Below are 26,731 nucleotides of genomic sequence, written 5' to 3'. Positions count from 1 at the left end.
AAAAGGGAACTGGCCTAAGCATTCATATAGCAGAAAAGATGCTGATGCTAAGCCTTCTATTTAACTCCCCCGCCCAATCTGTTCAATTGCCTTCCTCAAAATCAGAGCCTTCCCTGATTAGGCACAATGGAAAATCTTTGGTCGTCTAGTTGTGCTGTGAAGTTATATGTGGTTTTGACAGATGCCTGCTTTTCCTGAAGATAGATCTTCCCCTTACCTCCGCCTCCCCATATATACCAGTTTCTGCAGTTTTGGTTGACTATTTTACATAAAATACAACTTCATGCTAGTTTTATTTCACTTTTGAAAGTTTGCCTTTTTCCCCTGATATTTGTAAGAAGCATGAAAACACTGGTATCTGATAGGATCCTTTCCTATAAGGGGAAAGAGCTGACATTTACTGCCTGCCAAGTAATTAACCAGATGTTAGCAGCCTTGGCTTTTCCCCTACTCTTCCAGCCTACTGGGTCACTCTGTCCCGTTTATTTTACTTAAATAAAACAAACCCTGCTTCTTATCTCCCTCTTCCAATATCTCTGGAGTTTAATTTTCTTCCAGATATCACTTGCATTGTTTCTCTGTTTCTGCTGAATTTCCCAGCTTGCTAGTGTCTTATCTTTTATAGCTGTTCCCTTTTCATCACCTTGTGTAAATTCAAATCTGGAACACAGCCCACATTCCTTAATCTCCTCGAAACACCGCTTCACATAAGGTAGTTGTATTTACCAGACGTTTAATAAGACTTTACTCAAGACAGCTGTCTTTACACAAGATAGTTTTATCTAACAATCTGTTTTTTTCTTTTTTGATGGGGGAGAGGTTGCAATTGTGGCAGATTTATATTAGAATACAAGAGAGGAGGGACCTTAGAATAGAACTTTGGGCATCCTTGTTTTATTAAGAGTCTGGTTGGCCACAGGGCACTTCTTGTTGTCAGTTCTCGGATTGGGCCACAGCCTCACTCCATCTTACTATACCATCTTCTCCTTTCTCTCCCCAGCATTTTTCTGTATCAGGATCCCTTTTGTCTTTCCCTTTTAGCTCCTTGTGAAATCTGAAGATTCTTTTTCACTTTCTTATTCAGAGCATTTTTGTTTTCTTTATCTTCCAACCGTCACTTACCCATTCCCTGTAGTTTATTCTCTAATCAAAAGACATTCCACTCCTTGAGAATTTCTGCCACCAGTACTTTTTTTTTTCCTTTTTAAATCTAATACTATGCATTTATTTATTTTTATTACTTTCAGGTGTAACCTACCAGTAAGTCTTTCCTTCTCTGTATATATAATTGCTCCTTGTGATAATGCTTATAACGGTACTACAAGGTAGATGTTAATTCTGGTTTATGTACAAGAACACAAAGGTTAAAAAAGTACATGAATTATAAAATGTAGGCGGCAAAGTGAGATTTGAGCTGGTCTATCAGGCTTTAAAGCACTATCACAATCGAAGTTTGTAATGCAAAGACATGAAAAGGAAGAAAAATAAATGTTATTTCTGCATAACTAAAATTTCCACTTATAAAATGGAATTTTGACATTAACTTACCAACAAAGGCAGGAGTGAGAAAGCACATTAAGTTTGCAACAGTGTTTATCAGACTTAGCATTTGGTTTATTGAATTGTGGGTTTTCTGAAAACTACTCCCAGTCAACTGAAAGTAGCTTATGTTTCTCCCCATTACAATCTCTGAATTCCCTTTCTGCTGAGATAATATAAATAGAAATACATTATGTGGCCTCACTTTCAGTAGTAATCTTTATGCACCATAGTTTTGTAATGGCATAGGACAGTTCTTGGTAAATTCTTAATTTTAAAGGAATTGCTTTTTTTTTTTTTTTGCTTTTTGGGTTCCATTTACTTGAAAATCAATAGTTTTCACAACAACCACTTACTGTCACCTACTTTAAGGGATGTAAAATATTGAGGGGCATTTTCCAACTGAAATATAATTTATTTTTCTTTTGGGATATGTATGTGTGTGTGCGTATCTTTTAGAGCAATCAGGATGTGAAATGGTTGTCATCAGTAAAATGGATGCTTGTTCTTTGAAGTCTCTTAGTCGTAAAATTATTTTACTTTGTATTGTGTATTAAAGCCCAAATTATTCATATTTAATTTTAAAAAAAATTTCTTTTAAAATGGTTAAAGTTAGGAACAGTTTTCCACTTGAAAATTTATGGACACAAGTGAAAGATCAGATTACGTATTGGGAAATCCCATATCTTTTTTAAACAGTTAATATAATAGGGAAGATAGTGATTTCTTATACTCTTGAGTCATATAGATGCCCAGTAGGGGACTTTTACATTTATTTTGTTTCTGTGTTTCCTTGATTTCTGGTGGTTGGTTTTTAATTGATAGGCATCATATGCAAAGATAAAATAATGAGTTTCTAAGAGAGTAGAAAAGATTTACAGAGACAGTTTTAAGGACACAAAGAAAAAACCGAGAGTTGTTAGATGGGCGGGGGGGAGGGGTTGGGGATGGGGGGAAGGTGAAGGGATTAGGAAGCAGCTGGTAACCACAAGATGGCCTCAGGGTTTTTTGAAAATTAATTTGGGGAACTTATTCAATAATGTTGTAAAGATTTTGTTGGGTATCCGATGGACATGCGTCCTATTTGGGAGACCACCTCAGAGATAATGTGGATGCCTGACCATGGCATTGTACACCAGAAGCTAAACATTAATGAATGCCAACTATAATTTTATATATATAATGTGATGGCTCAGTGTGAGGTCGGAGGGATAATGGATGGGGGGAGGGGGGTTCACAGTGTGAGGGATATAAATGATGAACGTCTAAGTATTACCTTGTCTTGTACACCTGAAACTAATTTAAAAAAAAAGATTTAATAGGGTCATAAAAATGAAAATTACTGGTGGAAATGTTTAAGGAAAAGTTAGACTCAGTTCCTGAAAAACAAGTGGATAAAAATTGAAGAAATCAAATTTTGGTGGTAGAAGAGGGTAAAGGGGTCATATATGTGGTGATGGAAGGAGAACTGACTCTGGGTAGTGAGCACACAATGTGATATATAGATGATGTATTATAGAATTGTACACTTGAAATCTATGTAATTTTATTAACCATTGTTACCTGAATAAATTTAATTTTTTAAAAAATTGAAGAAACCAGTGAATTGCTGATTGTTGTCAGCAATATGGGTGGGAAACTTGAGTGAAATTTATGTACCTACCTTACCTTTCCAAACTGCCCAGTTTCCAACTATTCTCTAAAGGAGCCCTCAGGTCCATAGATTGGTTGACTCAAGTTTCCTCAGACCTCACTGGGCATCAGAACACTCACTCTCCCAGTCCCCAGCACGTGCAGCTTCAAGCTTTTCCTTTAGCTTGGAAAGTCCTCTCTCTGTTAATCTGTAGATCCTTCAAGTTATAGTTTTCCCAAAAAGCTACATTTCTCAAGGTTACTCTTTAGACTTTATGGGTCAGAATCACCTTGGGTTCAACATATAGATTTGGGGGTGCACTCCAGGGATGAAGCCCAGGAATCTATATTTTCAGTGAGTGTCCCAAGAGAGTTTCGTATGCTAAAGTTTGAAAACCTTTGTATCTTGACCACTATTTTGAATATAAGATCTCTCTCATAATGTATTCTTTTGGGAGGGATGTTTTCTTCTTACACCTACCCCCTTCTTAAATTGTATACAGTCTTTGTAGGAAAATATTAAATGCAGAAAGAAAATGGAAGGTAATACCAACATTCAGAGATAATTACTCTTAGTATTTTGGTGCATATCCACTCTTTCTGTATCGATATCATTTTATATGTATATACATACATATAAAATGAGAACATGGAGTCATAATATACATAATTTTATTCAGGCTCTTCTTTACAACATATTATAAATGTTTTATGATATCGTTGATTAGCATCTGCCAAACACCACTAGGAACACACCTGTTGCCCAGATTGGGCTTACTATGAGGTGTGATCAAACAATACAGTGAATGTTTAAATTTTAAAAAAGTATTACAGTAAAAGACACATTGCCCTAATCACACCCAAAATACTCCCTTTTTTTTTTCAAACACATTTATCCCATCGTTGTTGCCACTTTCTGAAACAGTTCTGGAAGTCCTCTTTCATAAGTGTCTTTAGTTGTACTGTTGTGGCTAACTCAGTGTCCTGAATAATTTTGATTTTGGGGAAGAGCCAGACGTCACATGGTGCCAGATCCGGTGAATAAGGTGGATAAGGACACACCCTAATGTTTTTATTTGACAGAAATTGACGTACCAGAAGCAATGTGTGACACAGCATTGTCATGATGGAAGATGATTTACTGCACACTTTAAAACACTTTTTTCAACCGTAGTTCACACCTGACTGACTGCACCAAACAAGTTGAAACTTATCACACACTGTTACTAAGGTTACTAATACTTTCTGTATTGAAGATCCCTGCCTTTGCATTGGATGGCACTCGACAGCAGCATTTACCATACTTTGTGATCACAGCGGGAAAGGCTCCATGTCACATATCACTTCTCTGGTACAGCAATTTCTGTCAAATAAAAACATTATGGTGTGCCCTTATCCACCTTATTCACTGGATCTGGCATCGTGTGATTTCTGGCTCTTCCCCAAAGTCAAAATGACCATGAAAGGTAAACATTTTGAATCAATTCAGGACATCGAAGCAGCCATGACAGCACAACTAAAGACACTCATGAAAGAGGACTTCCAGAACTGCTTCAGAAAGTGGCAAGAACGATGGGATAAGGTGTTAAAAGCAAGGGGGAGTATTTTGAGGGGAGTAATGGTAATGTGTCTTTTACTGTAATAATTTTTTTTCAATTTAAACATTCACTGTATTTTTTTATCACACCTCATATCTGTGGTTGTAATTATAAGGGGATTCACAAAACCACCTCAGGATTGTGTATTGAAAATTCTCACTTTGTCTGAAACAGATGCACATTTTCTTTCTTTGCTTTAATACTAATTGCAGCATATCACATGTACTGTTTTTGCAGATTTTTAGCCCAATTATAGGTATCTGAAGGGAATGGTAAAGATATAAAAATGGAAGTATGATGCAAAAGATAGTCTTCAAATAGTCATCCTTTTGGAAATATGTTTGAAATATATTTTAGTTTATCTTTGTTGTCCTTTATTAGGCTTAACAACCACAAAAATTGGAGAGAGGGGTTTAACTCTGTCCTTCCTTCCCATTGCTTGTATTTATTGTATCTCTCAACCTAAACCCTGACATCTCAATTCTGAAAGGTGGTAGAGGTGATAACTATCTCTCTTTCCTTGTATTTTCATAGTTTTCCCTCTTCTGCATTGAGATGAATAGGTATAAGTATAGATTTTCCCCCATAACCCTTTCCTCTTTATACTTAAGTTTGCAGTATTCACAAATTTCTGTTTTTCCCCTCTCCCTCGTCTACTACATTGTGCTGTTTTCCTTTCGGGATGTCATAGTGGAACTAGCCAACAATTTGGAAAGCCCCTATCAACAGTGTGCTGAATTACATGATTGCTTGATGAGGAGGAATTGATGGGATTATTAAATCCATCCTTTTGAAGCTGACTGGACCTTTAAAGACTTCTCTCTTCAACTGGTAGTTTGTTTCTATATTAAAAAGAAACAGGTTGGTTTATTTAACAGCAGTATCTATTACTACAACACAGACACTAATTTTAGGCTGACCATGTTTGTTTCTAAGTTTTTTATTTCTTTTTACCAATAGGGGATTTTAGTTAATTTATTATCGCTCCAGTCACAGAAGAGAGTTTTTAGTTTTTGGTTTTTTTCTTATCTATCTTTCATGTGTAGTATTGGGACTCTAACTTCCTTTTTTCCTTCTGTTTTTTATTGTTTATTTATTTATTTATTTATTACTTTTTTGAGATAGATTCCCTCCCTTTTTCATAGTTTGAGACTCTTTGATGTAAATGACTAGGAAATGGATTTATCTCAGGCTAATTGCTTAACTACTAGGAGTCGTGCATGCCGCAGTGAAGGGCTACAAATTGTTATATATAAAATAGAAATTCAGCAGCAATTCATGACTCAATAATAAACTATTGCAGCTATCTTAATGTGCGATGTTATTACAGTGCCACATGAATGCACAGGAATCCTATAGCTATGCCCCCTCCACCTTTCCTAACAATCCACGATAGCCGAGCATATTGTAACTCATAGGAGGTGTAAGGATTTTAGGATTACAAGCCATATCCATTTTTAAAAATCTGGATTAGAACATAGTGTCTGCAACAGTACATGGCAAATGGTATTCTCTTCGTAAATATTTGAGTATTAAATGAATAAATAAGTGAAGTCTTGAGCTTCTGTTCTGCTTTACATCTTTCCAGCTGTGCGGTTTGGCAAGTAATTTGATTTCTCTGAGTTTCAAGTGTTTTTTTCATTATAAAATGAGAATGATGGCATTTATATCCTATCTTTTTTTAAATATTCATTGAATGAGTTAATATAGGTATAAGTGCTTAATAATTAATATTTTTTAAAATAAACTCGAGGTACCTTTTCTGCTATAATATTTTTTTAAGTTGGAATATTGATTTACTATTTATACCTTGTAATTGGCAGTGATGTTCATACTATTTTATTACCCTTAGTCTGGTCACAATTTAAAATCAAATGTCTATACAAATGTCTAACCACTATGCTGTACACCTGAAATTAATATAAAATAATATTGAATGTCAACTGTAATTGAAAAATTTAAAAAGGGGGGAAAAGTGAAAGGGAATAAGAGGTTCAGATTTCCAGCTATAAAACAAATAAGTCATGGGGATGTAACTTACACATGGGGAATATAGTCAATAACATTGTGGTAGCATGGTACGGTGTCAGATGGTTGCTGGACTTAGCATGGTGATCATTTCTGTAGATATATAAATGTTGAATAACGAGAGTGTACACCTGAAACTAATATAATGTATGTTAGCTCTATTTTTTTAATAAAAATATTTTTAAAAAATCAAAAGTAATTGCTTCAACAATTTCAACTTAACCTTTACTCAGAAGTAAGATTAGAAAAAAAAGTCAGTGGAATCTTCCTGGTAATAAGAGGTTGAAAATAAAGGACTAAGATGTTAAAGGCTACAAATATCTTCCAATGAGCACTGTCTCCAATGAGCTTTTGTTTTACTAGTTTCTCTTTATATTTATTTCTTTCTGTCACTTTTATTGAGATATAACATTGACATATTATTGACATAAAACATTGTATAAGTTTAAGGTGTACAACATAATGATTCGATATGTATATACTGTGGAGTACTATATATAGTAAGTATAGCTAACATCCATCAACTCACATAGTTAGAAGTTAGTTTTCTTGTGGTAAGAACTTTTAAGATCTATCTTAGCAGCTTTCAAATATATAAGACAGTATTATTAACTGTAGTTTATGCTATACATTATATTCCCCAGGACTTATTTATCTTATAACTGGAAGTTTGTACCTTCTGACCACCTTCGCCTGTTTCCCCTACCCTACATTTATTATTTTGACTTTTTTTTACAGGTCTCTGAACTTTCTCTGGAATCTCTTAGAAAGCATATCCCTGCTCACACTTTTCAATTCTTTTTCTGAGAACACTCACTCATGCAATCCCCATTTCTTGTCCTAACTTTTAAATGAGTCTCAAAGTGCTTCCAGGAGCAACCTAAGGTTTATAACTACACATTTAAAACATTTATTGTACAAATATTTATTTTATGAAGCCTACAAGGAAGTACAATAAGATATTGCCCTATCCCTCGAGAAATTCCCAATCTAGAAAGATAGGTTTGCAAACAATAACAATGCCATGTCTAAATGTTATACTAGTGGTTTACATGAGGTGTATGTACACATAAGGGAGCAGCGTTAATCAGGAGTGCTGGTGACATTGGTGCTGCGCGTTGACGTATGTGTATGAGTTCCCCAAGTAGAAAAAGGAGACAGTGATGTTTCTGGAAAACACAAGATCATGAACAAAAGTTCTGAAATGGGAAATTGTACACCTGTTTAATTTGTGGAACATCAACGTATTAGTTTTCTATTGCTGCTGTAACAAAACTTAGTGATTTAAAACAGCATAATGGGGCGGCTGGAGGGCTCAGTTGGTTAGAGCACAAGCTCTCAACAACAAGGTTGCCAGTTCAATTCCCTCATGGGATGGTGGACTGTTCCCCCCTCAACTAAAGATTGAAAACAGTGACTGGACTTGGAGCTGAGCTGCACCCTCCACAACTAGATTGAGGGACAACGACTTGGAGCTGATGGGCCCTGGAGAAACACACTGTTGCCCAATATTCCCCAATAAATTTTATTTAAAGACAAAACAAAAACCCAGCATAATGTTATTTTCTTATTATTCTGGAATTCAGAAGTCTGAAATCAGTTTCCCTGGGCTAAAAATTAAGGTTCTTCTTGATGTTCTAGGGGAGTCCTTGCCTTTCCCAGCTTCTGGAGGATGCCTTTATTCCTTGGCTTGTGGCCTCTTCCTCCATCTTTAATCTAGCAGCCTGTGTCTTCCAGTTTCTCACATTCCTCTAACTCTGACTCTTCTGCCTCCTTCTTATAAGGATCCATGTGATTACATTAGATCCAGATAATCCAGGATAATCTCCCCATTTTAAGATCCTTAATTTAATCACATCTGCAAATTCCATCTTGCCGTGTAAGGTAAAATATTTACAAGTTCTGAGGATTAGGATGTGGACAATTTTGGGTGTTCACTATCCAGCCTATCATGAGGACAGCGGCTGGAATTTAAGGTATATAATGGAGAGGCTAGTGTGGAATTTGAGTTTGAAAAACCTTTAAGCCATGCTAAGGAGTTTGGAATATAGTTTATGGGTTAGCATTTTTTATTCTTAGGAAGGTAAAAATGCTAAGATGGATGCCACTGCAGTGTGCATACACTGAGAATTCACATACAAGTCCATGGATGATAAGAGACACCTCAAAACCCACGTATGGAGCCAATAGACCTAAAGAGAAAGAGAATAATCAGCAAAGTAACATAATCAAACGTTTCAGAAATGTAGTGACGTAGTTGTGCCAAAGGAATGCTGATGAGGTACCGTATGTAAATTTTTTTTAATTAAAAAAAAATTGGCTGTGGACATAGAGAGGAAATTGATCTGAAAAACTTTTTAGAGAGAGAATAAATAGGGTGTGGTGATTTTTTTTTTAGGGAGGGATTAAAGAAGCCAAGGGAGGCTGTAGCAACCTTCAATACGCTAATGAAAATGATTCTAGTGTCCATTCCCTACTGAAAGTTGCCCCTGCTCTGCGATTGATTTCTAGAGTCCGCACAAAACCAAGTGCGACTTTCTGCTCAAATATGTTCTGTTTCCCAACTAATTAATTTCTTTTATTAGTGGGGGAACCATATAATACATAGTCCAAACGGTGAGAAAAAAATTTATAACCATTTTTTAAATGTTTGTATCAAACTTATAAAACACTAACCTAAAAATGGTATTTCTATAGAGCTTCCTTTGTCAACGGCACAATCATTTAGGTAATACAGTTTCCTAAAGGAAAAATGAGAAGGAATTTATAAATGAAAAATGAGAAGGAATTCAAAGTTACATTTGAAGAGAAACAAAAAGCCTCAGGTTTATAGCGGTGCTGGTTGTATGCAGCAAATTTGAAGACTGAACCATCACCGATGGTGCCTCACTGTTGCTTTCAGGATGTCGAGCTGGTGGAAGAAAATCAGCACATAAGAGAGGAAGACAAGAAAATCCCCTTGCTAGATAGACATTTCCTGTTGCTACTTAAGAATGTGGTGGAGTGTTTGGGGGTGATCCACATATACTTTCTCAGGTCCTCGTCTCATGAACTGGCCCACAGGACCGTGCATTGGAGTTAGAAGTGGAGGAATGAAGCCTGGATTCTGACAGGAAGTGGAGGGGAGTGAAAAGATCTGTCCAATGAAGACCGACGTTGTAGTGATTCTGGATTCTTGGGATCCTGGTGGAGGGGGTCCTTCTGATACCCTGGCAATAGCCTTTGCTGGTATCTCCCATAGCCTCAACTTTCCCAGAACACTTTTATGAGTGAAAGGGGACACTGTAGATAATTAAATTAAGTCAACAAGCGTAAGTCAGAACTTTTCCAGGCAGACTGTGGTTTAAAGTAGTCAAGTTATTAGGCACTAATCCAGTGTCCTGGAAAACAATCTTTAGAATCACCCTTTTATGCTTCTCTTGTCTAGCATAGCATTTCTTTTGCTTCTTATTTAAAGTTAGTTACCAGTCTTAGGAGTTCTTTCTACAAAATGTGTGTGACTTATCTTTCACTGTCTGGATTCAAGAAACCTTCATCTCAGCTGTATTATTGTAAACAAGGTGCATTTATCTGTAATAAGTCTCCTTTCCATTCTAGCATGTTCTGGTCAGACTTCCAGATTAATTTGTCACTAGTTTTATCAAACCGTTCATTCTAGTTAAGAACCTGCAATAGCTCCTGATTGTTTATGAGGTCCAGCCTAGACTGCTTGTCTTGCTGTTGAAAGCCCCTTGCTTTTCATGCTGATGTCTGTCTCTGGGCTCATCACACAGACCCATGTGAGAATGCCCTTTCCTTTTTCTGCCGTCCTAATTAATGGTTTCTGAGTCAGGTCAACACTTGCCTTCTTGCAGCTTTAGCTTCAGTCACTTCCACACATCACATTTTTTTCATCTTTTAATCTTCAAGTGCTAAGGGTACACATTTCGAATTTGATTATACAATGTAATGTATCATATTTGCTAACTGAAAGATTAAGACTAAGGTGCCTTGAGGGGCTATGAGGTAATCATAAACTGTGACGATGGCAGAGTGAAGAACAATAGGAATCAAAGGGTTTGTGTTAATTGTGAGCAATAGTAATTCCCAACTAGGTAGAAGGAATTGCAGATCACTCTGCAGATGAGACAAAATGGCCAAACAGGATGCCCTCATGATATTTGCAAATTGTGTCCTTTTTTGTTTACATGTACTTAAGAGCTCAAGTCATATACCATTCCCGTAACCCCTTCAGCCCTAATTCTTAGAATAGTAGTGGGTATACATTGTGTATCGTAGGAGTGCTTATGAAATGAAAAAGTTAAATTATGGCTTTAGAAAACTTATTGGGAAAATAACAAAAACTTTTCAAAAGAAAATGCATCTATTCTCTTGCTTGCTTCCTGAGATTGAGGTAATTATCAGATACAGAGCTTCCTGATTCCCAAGTCAGCTCTCTTGCCCACTTCTTCGGGGCCTGGATTCTGATTCTCTCCTATGGAGACTGGCATAGTGGATCTGCTTTAGCTTCCAGGGGAGGATAGGGAATGGTATTTAGCAGTCCAGCCTCAGCCAAGGATATGCTGAGCATTAAGGTGGGGCCATAAGTGGTGCTGAAAGAAGGGGTGGTAAGCAAGCTAGAGAAGAAGTAATAGAAATACAGGTCAAATGATAGGACTTAAATAATGACCCATGGAATTGGGATGTCTAAACTGTAGGTGGTGTTAAAGAATGATGACACCAGTACTCAGTACCTGAAATAAAAAAATTTAAAAAGATGAATTTCCTGATCATTGTAGTGAGGGAAAGCTTTGCTGGTCAGGCGGCCTTCTGAGCAGAGCAGACTGCTATCTTATGTAGGGTTTTGGGGAAGTGTGGAACTGGGGTTCATGGGTTTTCAAGGGTGTTGACATCATCTGAAGGAGAATTTACTCAAATGAGACACTTATTGATTGGTTGGCACTCAGAGACACGTTCAATGGAGTGAGCCCATTCTTGATTGGCCAGAAGTGATGGGTTGTCACTGATGGTTTGGCTTGCAAAACCAATTGGTTAACTGAGGCGAGTTGCTGATTGAGCAGGTTTAGAATTAGTTATGTTGGCTATTTGCTTCCATGGCTACAGAACAATCTGTCTTTTCCTAGACGTGTGGTATTTTTTTTTCCTTACGTGGAGTGCTAGTGCACCTAGAATTCAGAACAGAAATGGAATCATTAGATTTAAATTGGACTTTTTCCTGAGAAATCCCTCAAAAAATAATTAGGAGAAGGTAAAAATAGCCCCACACCCAGGTAATGGGGCAGTTGTAACCAAGTAGATTAACGAATCCAAGAAAGACCTATTTCCTTCTATTTTCCAAGGAACCAAAGCACGTAGAGGAGTCTTCTGTGGGTATATGAGGACTCTCATGCCCAATAATGTTACTGAGTAGCCTAGAGCAAGGGTCAGCAAACTTGTTCCACAAAGGCTCAGATGGTAAATATTTTGGGCTTTGCAGGCCATAGGTTTGGTCTCTGCAGCTACTGAACTTAGCCACTGTAGTGCCAAAGCAACCATATACATTATGTAAACAGATGAATGTACCCAGATTGGTTTGGAATAGCTGGATTTGGCCTGTGGTGGTCAGATTTGGCACACAGGCTGTAGTTGCTGACCCCTGGCCTACAGCAAGTAATGTCTCATTGCATCTACTGTCAGTGATGCTAAACCCAAAATATCTAACATCCACATCCCTGACTGATCAAGAAAGACTACATAAATATTAAATAGTTGCTGACTGACTTCTGATACCCAGTCTGGTTGGATGTCATTGATTCGAGCCAGGCTGGGATACTCATTGAGAAATAGCTGGGAGAGGGCTAGCACTGGAGTAGAGACTGAGTTTGGATGAAAAAGCCTCCCATTTCCAGAGGGCCCAGGTAATTCATGCTGTTATTATTAATAACACCAGCCCACCCCACCCGTGATACTTGCTGCTTCCTGGAACGTGGCTAATAGGAATGTATCTGCAATCTACTGCTGTTCTTCTGGCATCCCTTAGATCTACTCCAGCTGAAGAGATTTTGTCCTTTGAAAACTGATAGCTCTGCCAACTAACATCGGAAGACTTGGCTTTGAAGCATTTTTAGCTTTTTTGGAGGCTAGAGAATAACCTGGCCCTTTTAGTTTTCTCCATCAAGCTTCCCCAGGTCACAGGGTCATTTGAATGACAGCATGCTAGGGGACCGACCACCAGTCATGAAGTCACCTTGACACCTTTCTCCAGGGTGCCCATGGATCTTCTTGAAAATAGGACATCCTTGTCTTGCCATGGTATTTCAGCATTTCTGGGAGTAGTCATGGAATTGGCCCACCATAGTGGACTTTCAGAAAAGCACTTTTAAAAACTCCTTTTTCTCTTCTGGGGGAAAAGCAATAGCTCATATAAGCAAACCTCTTGGCTATGGCTTGCACATCTTAAGGTTCTTTGTAAATCAGTACTCAGGAATATACATGTATGACAGCTCAGAAAACTCTCTGGAATTAAGCATCCATTTTGGGGTTACAAAAAACTATTTCAGACTCTAATTTCACATATAGTCCATAGATACACAAACATTGTTTGAAATGAAGAGTGTCTTTGAGTGTTTTTTGTTAAATAAACCTATTCAGAGTTTCTTTTTGCAAGTGAAATCTAGTCGTCACAGAGAAGAATAATAACTAAGGATAAAAATTTACTAGGCATAGTATTAATTTTACTTTATAATGGTATATAAGAAGTTATGAAAATTAGGGCTAGATTTTTTCGTTCTTAGGTCATATGTTGTTATATCCAAAATAGAAATAAGATGTAACAATAGCAATGTTTCAGTGCTCTAACATATTCTAACATTGCTGAATAATTTTGAAATTCATCATGAAGAATTGATTGGAAAGAAGAGCAATAAAATTTTGGAAAAGATGGATAATGAGAGAAGGCTATCTTTATCAGATATTTAAATGAATTATAAAGATATAGTTATTCAAATATTATGATAACGGTATAAAACTAGGGGGAAAAAAACTAGATGGAATATACTAGCCCGAAAAATACCCGGGTGTGTGCATGTGTATGTGTGTGTGTGTGTGTGTGTGTGTGTATGAACTTAGTATATAGTATGGGTAGTATCACAGATAAGTGAGAAATGAAAAAATTTGCTCATTAAATGGGCTGAGTCATTTGGTTAGTGTGTATTAGGGTAAAGACAAACTGGTTTTGTACAAATACACACGCAGGACCTTCGCATACACTAGCATACTGATAGTTTATTTCTTTTATAAAAGTTCAGTTGATGCAAATCAACAAACAACAAATGCTGGCGCGGATGTGGAGAAAAGGGAACGCTAGTGCACTGTTGGTGGGATTGCAGATTAGTGCAGCCACTATGGAAAACAGTATGGAGGTATCTCAGGAATCTGAAAGTGGAACTACTCTATGATCCAGTAATTCCACTCCTAGGCATCTACCCGGAGAAATCCAAAACTCCAATTCAAAAATCAGTATGCACTCCTATGTTTATTGCAGCACTATACACAATAGCCAAGATATGGAAACAACCGAAATGCCCATCGGTAGACGACTGGATTAAGAAGCTGTGGTACATTTATACAATGGAGTACTACGCAGCCATAAAGAAGAAAGAAATCTTATCATTTGCAACAACATGGATGGATCTAGAGAACATTATGTTAAGTGAAATCAGTCAGAAAGAGAAAGACAAGTACCATATGATCTCACTTATATGCTGAATCTAAAGAAAAGAATATGTGAATGAACTAATCAGAGACAGTTTTGAGGACACAAAGAAAAAACCGAGAGTTGTTAGATGGGCAGGGGCAGGGGGGGTTGGGGATAAGGGGAAGGGGAAGGGATTAGGAAGCAGCTGGTAACCACAAGATGGCCTCAGGGTTTTTTGAAAATTAATTTGGGGAACTTATTCAATAATGTTGTAAAGATTTTGTTGGGTATCCGATGGACATGCGTCCTATTTGGGAGACCACCTCAGAGATACTGTGGATGTCTGATCATGGCATTGTACACCAGAAGCTAAACATTAATGAATGCCAACTATAATTTTATATATATAATGTGATGGCTGGGTGTGAGGTCGGAGGGATAATGGATGGGGGGAGGGGGGTTCACAGTGTGAGGGATACAAATGATGAACGTCTAAGTATTACCTTGTCTTGTACACCTGAAACTAATAAAATAATTAATTAATTAATTAATTAAAAACAAAGTTCAGTTGATCTAAACTGTAAAGCAGCTGTACTCCACAAAGTCATTCAGAGGTCTAAGTCCTTTCCACTAGTGATGCCATCCTCCCCTGGGACATTTCTGCATGGTTGAAGCTAGGTTTCTGGTGTACACACATTCCAGTTCGGGATGAAAGGGAAGGAGAGTAAATGTGGAGCAAGTGAAGTCCTGTTAAGCACGTGACACAGAGGGTGCACATAGCCTATTCCTTCACATTCTGTTAATAAGTGTATGGTCACATGGCCCTATCTATCTACCTGTCTGAGAGGTTGGGAAATGTCGTTTCTAGTGAGATAAGCATGGACTCAATCCCCACTATGAGGGAGAAAGAGCTCTTGTATCAGAAAGAAAGATTGCATCTGGGGGGAAGTTAAGAGTCTGGGCCACAGTAGTTATATGAAAAAGAAATATAAGACTTTCTTTTCTAAAATAGGAAATATTTTATACAATATTCATACTTGGGTAGGATGGGTTGTAGAATATAACAGACTGCCAGAGCCAATGTATGTCAAGAGCCTTAGCACATGTTCTTGTTTTCTGTGATCCAGAAATTTTACAGTCAGGAATCTTTACTAGAAAAAAAATCAGTGAGGGCAAAGCATTACTTATAGTCATACACATAAAATCAGAAACCATGTAAATGTCTAAAAAATGAGAGAATGACTAAAGCATGCAAAATTCCACATGATTAAAATTGTTTATGGTGTTATTAACAATATGTGAATATGCCTCTGATACAATGCAAACAAAATTAGGATATAAAATTACCAGAAATTTGATTTAAATTGTTTTTTAAAAAGCATAGAAAAGAGACTGGGAGTTTACATGTTAAATATTCCTGGCTATCCTCTGTTATTTTCTCGCACTACTTTATCTTTGCTTCTTTATTAGCACCTCTGCATTTACTAAACAAAAGGTTTATTTACCTATTTTTATTCTTCCCCCTTTCCATTGGATGATCCATGAGAGAAAGTATCATGTCTTTCATATCATTTTCTGTACATTGTATAGCATAGCACCTGGCCCAGTATAGGTAATAAATACTGATTGGGTGATGTTTGGTGATGGGCCTCTAGTTGACCTAATCTTTAGGCTTTTATTTTTCATCATGGACTGGCAATACTAATATAATCAGAAAAAGAAGACCAATTTTTAAAGTATTAAAAGTTTGTTTTATGACGATTTTCTTTAATAATCAGCCTAGTTATCTAATGCATGAATGGGAAGCAGAAGTGATGAAATCTAGATTAAGGTGGAAGAAGAAAAAAAATTTTCTTAATGGAGTAGATTGTTTCCATTCTCCCACCCCTGTGCGCTGTAGGGCCTTGGGACTGTGTTATTCTGCTGATGGAAGCAGAGTCTGTGCAGTGTTTTGTGTGCACATATAGAAATAAAAATAACTGTACACATTGTCCTGTGCCTTCCTCAATGCGAGTTGCTATCTTGGCTGTATTGCAGGTAGTATTGGTTGGCTATCGATCCACAAGGAATATTAGATTTGAAGGGAAGTATTGAAATGGGAGCTGCTTTTGGTTTTCCCTTTTCCTCCCACCTCCTCCCCTTAAACTATAACTTTATTATGTCCTTATTATTCAGGCAGTTTACGTCTTTTAAAGTTGGGTCAAGTGAAACTTAATCTGTAATATTATTAGTCAGCATTGTCTCAAGTGTGCTACCTTGTTTCCCTGAAAAGAAGACCTAGCCGGACAATGAGTTCTAATGCATCTTTTGGAGCAAAAATTACTATAAGACCGGGTATAATATAATATAATATATAATATCATTAAAACAATATAATATATAATACTGGGTCTTATAGTAATTTTTGCTCCAAAAGACGCATTAGAGCTGATTGTCTGGCTAGGTCTTATTTTCGGGGAAACATGGTAGTAAAAAAGATTTGACAGAAAGGTGGTACTAAAAAAATAAAAAAGGACAGTTTCCTTCTGGTTTATATGAAATGGATATTTTAGCTATCGGTTCAAATATTTACAACCTGTAAAATCTATCAGATTTTCTAATTACACAGCATATGGAGTAGGAAGTTATTGAAAGAGGCTAATTTTCCAGGCTGTAAATCACATACGTAGAGTTATGGATGTCTAGAAGCGTGTTGTTTTATTCTTATCACCAGTATATGTGAATAAAATTATTTGAAAGTAATTAGAAGCAGTAACAGCTACATGAAGTAGAGCATTTACACTTAAAACAATTCTGATAGAGTAAAACTGGAGGGAAGAAAATTTTGATAGATTTTAGCTGGTTTCTAGGAGGCAAAAGAAGTGAAAACTGCCTCAAAAAAGTGAAGACTATGCCAGCAGATTTAAACCTGAGTGTAAATGCCTATGTGAATTTTTCTCGGAGGAGCGACAAGAAAGCAAGTTGGTGTTTTCTCTTTCTGCCCCATTAGTTCTGTTAATGAATACTACCAGCTGATCAGTGTTTTCTGAACAGAAAAAGCCTGTGTGTGGCATCTAGCAAGTCAGGTTTAAGAAAAAGATGTCAGGAACTTAAGACCTGTGTCACATGACTCCCCACTCCTTGCCAATACTAGACTCTGTGGATCAAATTTCAACTCCAGGCAGTCCTCCCAGCCATGTGGGTTTAGCCGATTGAGAAGCAGTACCACACTTCCGAAAATGTTAGGAGCTGCTTTTCCCGTACTGTGGGGACTTGGGATCCGGAGCTGTTTGTCAAGTCAAAGCATATCCTGAATGGAATTTCAGTATTTTGCTGTCATTTGGGTGTTTTCATCTGGTCTTCGTAGTTCCACCGGACACTTCCTGCGAGGATGGGGGCAGGAGCGCTAGCCATCTGTGTGAGTACATGCAGGCCTCCCTGTTGTCTGCAGACACTGCCAGGGCTCCAGAGAGGCCTCGGCCCTCCTGCTTTTGAAGAGAAGTTTGTGTGATTCTTTTTCCTACATAGGAGGTGGGGGGAGATTTGTTAAATTCCTGTCTCTTCAAATGGGCATTAAGCAGTATTTTAGGCACTCAGCATTTCTATCCATTTTCCTTTCCAAAAAAGAAAAAAGAAAACAACAGTGAAGGAAGATGCAGGATGAGTTTATTCGGTTAAATCAACTTGATTTAATGTACAGCGCTCTCTTTTATACGTTCTTGTTCTAAAAGAGTTAAGTATGAGTGCTCACTTGTAGTTATGGGAAAAATCTTGTGGCTAGATTGAGAAAGAATTAAAATAAACAAAAAGTATGTATACGGCATCTTTCTATTCACATTCTTGTTTTCATTTAGTAATTCTGAAATTTCTGTTTCAGCATGATTGCTGAAAGTGATAGTGAAAAAGCTTGATCGATAAATGTTTGTGAATCCTAATCAACTGTAGAAACTTCTGGTTGTTATACAGTAGCATCAACAAATAACATTGCTATAAAAATCCTTGGGGAAAATGTATATATTTCTAGGGCTGAAATTCATGAATTTCAAAGCAATTCTATTGGTGCTTGTACATAACCTTTAGTAGTAACCAAGTGTTGTCAATTATAATTTACAGAATTCTATATTTAAAATTTTTTAATATAGAGAAAATGCATAAGTATATCATGCATATTTATATTTCAAGTTGGTAGTGTATTCCAGTGGAGTATTTTATTTGTCCTTAGAAGTACTGAATGAAAAATATCTTACTCTTTCTTATAGCTTAACTGCTCACTTGTGTTTTTTCACATGTAGGTCAGATCATATATATTTAAGTTTCAGAAAAACCTGCAATTTGTCATAGGTTGTGATGGCATCCTAAAATATCCAGAAATATCTGGGCAGTTTTTGACACGTAGGCCCCAAATGGTCACCAGATGGTGTACCAGCCCCACAGATTGAATTTTCTTAGTAAAACTGCAGGGTAACTCCCTCATCTTCATGTTCAGAACTTTTCAGCATCCTGTGTGCCCGGCTGCCTGTCTGTCTTTTCCTTTTAACCCTGAGGTTTTTCGCATCCGAGTATCGAGCTGATTATCTTTTTATCGCTCCCGTTTCTTTCAAAATCTGATTTTTTTTCTGTTGTGAGAAATACTGAGCTTTCATTTTACTACAGATGCAGGTCTGCATTTCTTTCCAGCTTTATTAAAAGATACTTAACAACTAGAACTGTGAAGAGGGAGGCAGCAGAATGAACTATTTGTCGTGAGATTTGCAATCATCTCTGATTGTTTGATTAGATCCTTGCTTCTTGCCCTCTTGCATACATTGATCTGACCTTGACTGAATTGCAGACTTACCATGTATGAAGTCCATCTTCATTTATGGCAAAATCTTTTCCAAAATTTCATTTAAGGCTGGCATAAAAATCATACTGTTTAACAGATTATTCACTCTGATATGATTGATACGATTGTCCCAGTTTTACTGTAGGAAGAAATAGTTTTAGGAATTGCAGCATAGTATTTCTGGGAAAAGATAGCTTTGAGAACAAAAATCATTTTTTTAAATGTGTATAGCAGGAAAGTGAGAACATAAAGGCATGCATATGGGTTGATACACTAATTTTTTTTTTTTAAGTTTGGAACTTTTCTACTTAGTAGACATATCTTCTGTGTATCCTGCTGCTGAAGATAGTAGACAAAATATATTAGACAAAATAATATATTAAATTAGACAAAATATATTATAAATATATTATATTAGACAAAATAATAAGAGTACCAGATATTTGGGGGAGCGGTAGGGGCAGGGAGAGAGAGAGAGAGAATGTACTTACAGACTCTTGAAATGGGACACAGACTGGTTTAAGGATAGTCAGTTCCTCATCCATTGACTAAACTACTTTCTCTTCCTCATTTCTTTTGTTTTCCTCATTCCCGTATTGGTAGTGCTGTTAGTGAAACTGTTGTGAGCTCACAAATTTACTTACATTGCTACTCATATGTACAAAGAAGAGGTAGGTTCTTTACTATAAAATATCTTCTTAGTAAATCACCGCCAGGCAGAATGGGAAACTATACTTGCCAATTAATGTTGCCTTAGTTTCGTCTAGTTCTAAAATGTCACTTTTGGATCACTCAAGCTCTCTCAGGTGAATCTTGAGTCTTTCAGGTTCCCTGCCCCTCCTGCTGTTCTGTCCACGTGGCATCTGGGCTTTTTGGCGAGAGGTAGGTGAGAGTGAAAAGTTAGCATATTCTAGTGGGTGAAGAACGAGGGGCCTTGAGTGCAGGTTCTTATACTCTGGATGTTCTTATTTGTGGGTAAGTTCAAGTATCAAATCTGACTGGTGAATTTGTGGCTCAGTTCTCTTGGTATAATCAGGACCCAGTGGTCCACCCATCGTGCCTTAGCCCCAAATCTTACTGGTGTTGGTGATAATCCCAAGGGTATCTGTGCCTTCTAGCCTTTGTACCTAACTTGGGCACCTCCACTCCTATAGCCTTACCACCTGGTACCATCAGCTCTCTTACAGATATCCCGTAGTTCAGGCAGGAGCTATGGTCAGAGTACACAAAGACTCCCCACAGACGAATTTAAGATACTCTTGTTGCTGGATTTATGGAATCAACTTAAAACAGTACAAAGCAAAGGGGGAAAGATGGGGTAGGTTTACCTACCCAGAAAGGATTGAAGTGCGATGAAAGGACCATACTCCCAGCTTCCTGTGTTACATAATGTTCATCTGTCTAAATGTAAGCAAAGAATTATAAACCCCAGTTACTGCTGGCAGACATCTAATCTACCCAATTAAATAATTGGCAAAGTTTATGAACAGGAGGTTCACAAATAAGAAATGCAAGTGTTAATAAACATGAAAATTGTTCAGTCTCATTCATAATTATAAATATTGGAAAATTAAAAACAACAACTTTAATACCCAAAGATGATGAGAAAATGGGAAACAGGCACTTTTTCACATGCTGTCCATCAAGTTGTAAACGTCTGAAGCATCTTTGTAGGGCAATGTGGCAATATATCGAAATGTATCATTTATATACCTGTTGATCTAGCAATTTCATCTCTAGGAATTTATCTTACAAGTACTTGTACAATTACATGAAAATGTTTGCAAGAATGTTCATTGCTGAGATATTTGTAATAGCAAGAACTGTAAATGATCTAAATGTTAGTAAATAAGGTTGGTTAAATCAATTACAGTATTTCTATGTAATATAATAAGAAACAGCTGTATGTGCCAATTTTGAAACACCTCCAAATAGATCAAGTAGCAAAAACAAGGTGCATAAATATACAGTAGTTTAGTTATATTTTCCTTTTTAAAAATATGCATGTGTTTGCTTTATTATGCATAGAAAATTGCTGTAAGGAAACAAGAACTCCTATGGCTGGGATAGGAAGACTTTTCTGTTTAAGCTCATGTGTGTTTGAGTTTTGATCAAGTACATGTATTATTTTTATTAAATTAGTAAAAATAAAGACTGCTCAAAGAACAGGGAATGGTAGCTCAGTCTAGAAATAAAGATTGGTTTACAATTATAAAAGTAATGAATATTGTTTGATGTCTACAGTACTTTAACAGATATATTGAAATATATAAATTACTTGAAATTGTCTAATATGTAAAAGGAAATAGACTTTCCCTGCAGATTTTGTAGGGCAAACCTAGAGCTAGATAGAATGTAATGAAGCAGTTTCAACTCAGTAAAAAGAAGTATCTAAAGATTCCAGGACGTAAAACATTGAGCTGGTTGCCTTGTGAGGTGGTTAGTGCTCCATTACCAAAAGTAAGAGAAGGCTGAATGGTCATGGGTCGACTTTTCATAGGAATTACATCAGGGAATTAAAGTTATAAGGTGAGATGCCTTTGCAATGTTCTAGGATTCTGAGTCACTTTGTATTAGGTTGGTGCAAAAGTAATTGTGGTTTTTGCAATTATTTTTAACCTGTTAAACCGCAATTACTTTTGTACTAACCTAATACTTCCCAGAATTTGTTGCTCTCAGCCCATTATACCTTTTCATTTGTTAGACTATCAGAAATTTAACACAGACATGCATTTATTTCCCCCTGTACATATTCAGTTAGAACTTCCTTTATGTGGAGGTTTGGAGGATTAATCAAAGCTGAAGGTAGGATACCATGATCTTAATAATAAAGCTAGGTTGGGGGAAGGGGCTTGTTGGGGATGGGGAGGAGACTAACATTTTAATTGGTAAATGGAGTCTTATTAATCAACCATCAGTGGAAATTAGCAGTAGGTCTTGACTTTCTCTTATATAGAGAATTTAACTTTTTATAATAACCTTTTAATTTTCTTGGTGTAATAGTAATACATATCTGATGTAGAAACTTTAGAAAATACAAATAAATAAAAAGGAAAAAATAAAAATAATCCAAGATTCCATACCCAGAAATAAACACATACTATATTTGCTTACGTACTATCGTTTTTTTCTATGAGCGTATAAAATTATAAAACATTATACTTGCCATCAGTTTTATAGCATTCTTTTTTTCTGCTAAGTAACAGTATATTGTGAATATCTTGAGGTCCCATTTGTATAAGATATGAGTCTTGCTCACTTACTTGCCATTCTCCTTTGTTTAGAGATCTGGCTAGAGAGAGGAGAGTCTGGGGCCAAGCCCTAGCTCTTGCTGGGCTTGCAAAATTGCCCCCTTACCCCGAAATTTGAATCACTTCACGTCCCACTTTCATTTAAAAAAAAAAAAAATCATGAGTAGAAAGAATGACAAATGGTATCACATTGTTTTACCTATCTTTGATTACTAGGAACTTCACCACCTTCTGAGAAAATCTCAGGTATACCTCTTTTTATTGCCTTTCACAGATGTGTTTTTTACAAACTGAAGGGAAGACCCTCCACCACCAAAAAGATTATGACTTGCTTTATTGTGATACTCGCTTTATTGCAGTGGTCTGGAACTGAGCCCACAATATCTGTGAGGGATGGCTGTATTTCATCTTTAGAAGTGCCTGTTACTTCCTTTCTGTGTCTTAAAATCTGTCTCCAGGTAACTACCATCCACTTTCTGGTTTTGTCCTGTGAATCACATAGCAGCTCTTCTAAAATTGGGAAATGTTTCAACCCCCAGTCTTCCCTTTTGAGTTTGTTTCAAATTCTTCATGCTTCCCTCACATTGCATGGTTTTACTTAATTAAATTTTTAATATTTTAAATTTAAAAATTTCTAATTTTTTTTAAAACTTTAAAAAATTTCTTTGCTGGTCCTTTCATCATTGTCTCCCAGCCATTTATTCATTAGCTAAAGATTGTTCGCTGGTAGTTCTCTCAAGGAAGGTTCAAGTGTACCTTTGTATATTCAAACTATAGCTTTTATAGTTGCAGGGAGCTTGACTGGTTATTAAATTTAGCTCCTGGTCTCTGTTCTTAAATATCTTGTTAGTCTTATGCCATAGTCTTCTCATATTAAATACTACAATCTATACATTGGAGGCTACTCTTATTTTCTATCCTGATTATGACATGATTTTTGCCTGGTTTCCAAAGGATTCTTTATTGTTAGGTTAGTGATTTCTTTAGAATATATCTTCTTGTGCATTCCTGGGTCCAACATGAGCCTTTTCAACTTGTAGATTCAAGGCTTCTATTTAAATAAAGCTTTGGTGAATTATGTCTTTAAATATTCTACTCCATGGTTTGTTTTCCTTCTTTAGGGACTCCAATAGCTCACATATATTAGAGCTCATTGAACTGCTTTCTCAGTTCAATATGAATTTTTTAGAAGTGTTTCATTTCTCCGTTTCTCATTTATGTTCCCTATGTCTCTTACTGGTCTGTCAATGGTTTCTGTTCTTCTTTGTGCTCTTTAAAATTTAGTCTTCACTTCTGATATGTTTTTGTCATTTCCTTTTTATTCTTTCATGATTTCTGTTAGTTTCCATTTCACATTCTTCTGTTGACTCATCAATCTCTTCCCTAAATTTTTGTTTTTCTGCTTTGTGGTATCTTCATCATTGTGATTGATTCATTAACTTTTTTTTTTTTAAATTGTAAAATATACATAACATAAAATTTACCATTTTAACCATTTTTTGTTGTACAAGTTCAGTGGCATTAGTACATTCTCATTGTGTGCAATCATTACCATTTTCTATTTCCAGAACTTTTTCATCATCCCAACATAAACTCTGTACTCACTAAATAGTTCTCCATTGCCCACTCCCATCAGGCCCTGATAACTATTCTATTTTCTGTCTCAATGAATTTGTCTATTCGTATGAATTTTTCATATTTCATATGAGTAGAATCATACAATTTTTGTCCTTCTGCGCCTGGCTTATTTCACTTTGATAGTGTTTTCAAGGTTCATTTATGTTACAGTGTGTAGCAGAATTTGATTCTTTTATAAGGCTGAGTGATATTCCATTGTGTATATATACCACATTTTGTTTATCCTATCATCAGTTGGTGGACATTTGGGTTGTTTCTACTTTTTGGCCTTTGGGAATAATGTTGCAATGAACATAGCGATACATTCATCTTTGTGGATAGATGTTTTCAGATATTTTTGGTAGATGCCCAGAAGGATTGCTGAATCGTATGGTAATTCTATACTTAATTTTTTGAGGCACCTCAGTACTGCTTCCCATAATGGTTGCACCAATTTACGTTTCCCTCCAGCAGTGTATAAGGGTTCCTTTTCCTCCACAACCTCTCCAACATTTGTTATTACTTGTCTTGTTGATAATAGCCATTCTAATAGGTGTGAGGTGATATCTCATTGTGGTTTTGATTTACATTTCCCTGATGATTAGTGATATGGAGCATCTTGTCATGTGCTTATTAACCATTTGTATGTTGTCTATGGAGAAATGTCTATTCAAATCCTTTGCCCATTTTTGAAGCGGGTTGTTTCATTTTTATGTTGAGTTGAAGGAGTTCTTCACATGTTCTGAATTAATATTCAGATACGTGATACATAATTTGCAAATATTTTCGTCTATTCTGTGGGTTGTCTTTTCACTCTATTGACAATGTCTTTTGATGCACAAAAGTTTTTAGTTTTGATGAGATCCAGTTTATCTCTTATTGTCATTGCCTGTGCTTTTACCGTCATTTCCTTATTCATTTTTGTTAGTCCTTTTTTTTACATCAGATGGAATGCTTTCACAATGATCCAACCCTATCCAGGTTAATATAATAAATTAGCTCTTACACAATGTTAATATACCTAAAAACATTTAGAATAATTCCATCTAATATCCAGCAAACATTCAAATTTCCCCAGTTGTCCCAAAGAGTCAAGGCTTTTTGCTTGTTTTTTAAACCAGAAACCAGTAGAGATTCATATATTTAAAGTTTGGGTATTTTAATTTTTTTTAAATCTAGAATCGGCGTTTCCCTCAAACATAGATGTTTTGAAGAGTCCAGGCCTGTTGTCTGTTAGAATGTCCTTCATTCTGGATTTGTCTGATTCGTCACTGCCTTTTTTCTCTTGTTCTTTTAGCTCCTATATTTCTTGTAAACTGTAAGTTAAATTTAGAGGCTAGATTAGCATCAATTTAAACATTTGTAGCAAGAATACTTTATAAATAATGTGTTCTGCATATTATATCACACACATCAGGAGCACATAATGTCAACTGTTCTCATGATTACTAATGATACATTTGATCTTTTCAGTTAAGGTGATTACACGCAGGTATCAATAGTAAGGATCTTTTTTTTTTCCCTGTACAGATAGTATGTGATCTTTGATACTGTGAAAATTCTGTTCTCCAACAACCTTTTAGCTGATGTTTTAGTATCCACTGATAATCTTTGATGGAATCATTTGTTACATGATATATGGAAAATGGTGATTTTTCTTATTTTGTTATCCTTTCTATGTTTAGCTACGGCATTCTTCTGTAAAGAGGACCTTTACTTTTACTCAGGGATTTTTATTTATACAATATGTTATAATTGCTTATAGTTATTCCCCTTGGTGCCCTAACTGTGCCCAAATAGCCAGTAGGAGCCTGTTTAAATTGCCCCACGGGTCTTTTTGACATGCGCCATTAGTCCTTGATTACTTCCTTGCTTTCTGGAACAAGATGTCTCTGGTTTATTTTGTGCTTTCCTTGCACCCTTTTATTTGGTGATGGAGTGGCTTTCCAGACTACACATTGCTGGTTTATTAGTCCTAGCCCAGTTCCAAAGAGTTTTAAAGCACAGTTCTGAATTTAATCAGCAACGTAATCTGATTGCCCTTCAAAGTACCTTGAATTCGTAGTACTTAAATTCTTGGAAGATTGCCTTAAGGAAATACAGGCCATTGATTTCAGTAGTGTAAAATCGATTTTGTATTAAGCTCTGCAAACAGAGAGCTGCATGTAGTGTTGTTCCCCTGGAGCTCTCATAAAACTACCAATACCGAGGGTTCTGGAAATACAGTACTATGTCATGGTTAAGAGCTCAAGCTCTAGAGCCAGAGCATGGGTGGTGGTGGGGGGAGTACATTCTGGCTCTAAAACTTCCTAGTCATGTAAACATAGGCAAGTTTCTTTTTTGTTGTGCCTTAGTTTTCTTGTCTCAATGGGAATAGTAAGTGTACCTACTGTTAAGGTTGTTTTAAGATTTAGAGAAGTTAATTTTAAATCACTTATAACAGAATCTGGCACAAAATCAACACTCAATAAATGTTAGCTGTTATAAAACTCCAGGCTTCTGCAACTCATCCTGTGTACCAACCACGTTGATGAAAGTATTGTCTATACAGTTTCTAATATCAGAAATACTGATGTTGCTTCTGAAC

General features: G+C 36.4%; 1 protein-coding gene across 3 annotated transcripts in view; it reads left to right on the top strand.

Annotated features, from left to right (window-relative positions):
• FAM13A (family with sequence similarity 13 member A) overlaps positions 1–26,731 on the top strand; it is a 274,476-nt gene that overhangs the window by 913 nt on the left and 246,832 nt on the right. For 2 of the 3 annotated variants that reach the window (XM_081042944.1, XM_081042943.1), the window contains exon 1: positions 17,639–17,869. The exons of the other annotated variant lie outside the window; for it this stretch is intronic. In XM_081042944.1, coding sequence (XP_080899070.1) covers positions 17,843–17,869 — 27 coding nt within the window. In that variant the 5' untranslated portion in view covers positions 17,639–17,842. Of the gene's footprint in view, positions 1–17,638; positions 17,870–26,731 lie in introns of those variants that run through there. 3 annotated transcript variants of the gene reach the window in all.

This window comes from Rhinolophus hipposideros, assembly GCF_964194185.1.
Source record: "Rhinolophus hipposideros genome assembly, chromosome: 1".
NCBI classification, from domain to species: Eukaryota; Metazoa; Chordata; class Mammalia; order Chiroptera; family Rhinolophidae; genus Rhinolophus; species Rhinolophus hipposideros.
Note: the sequence above shows the minus strand (reverse complement) of the source record. Positions and strands in the feature narration are given on the sequence as shown.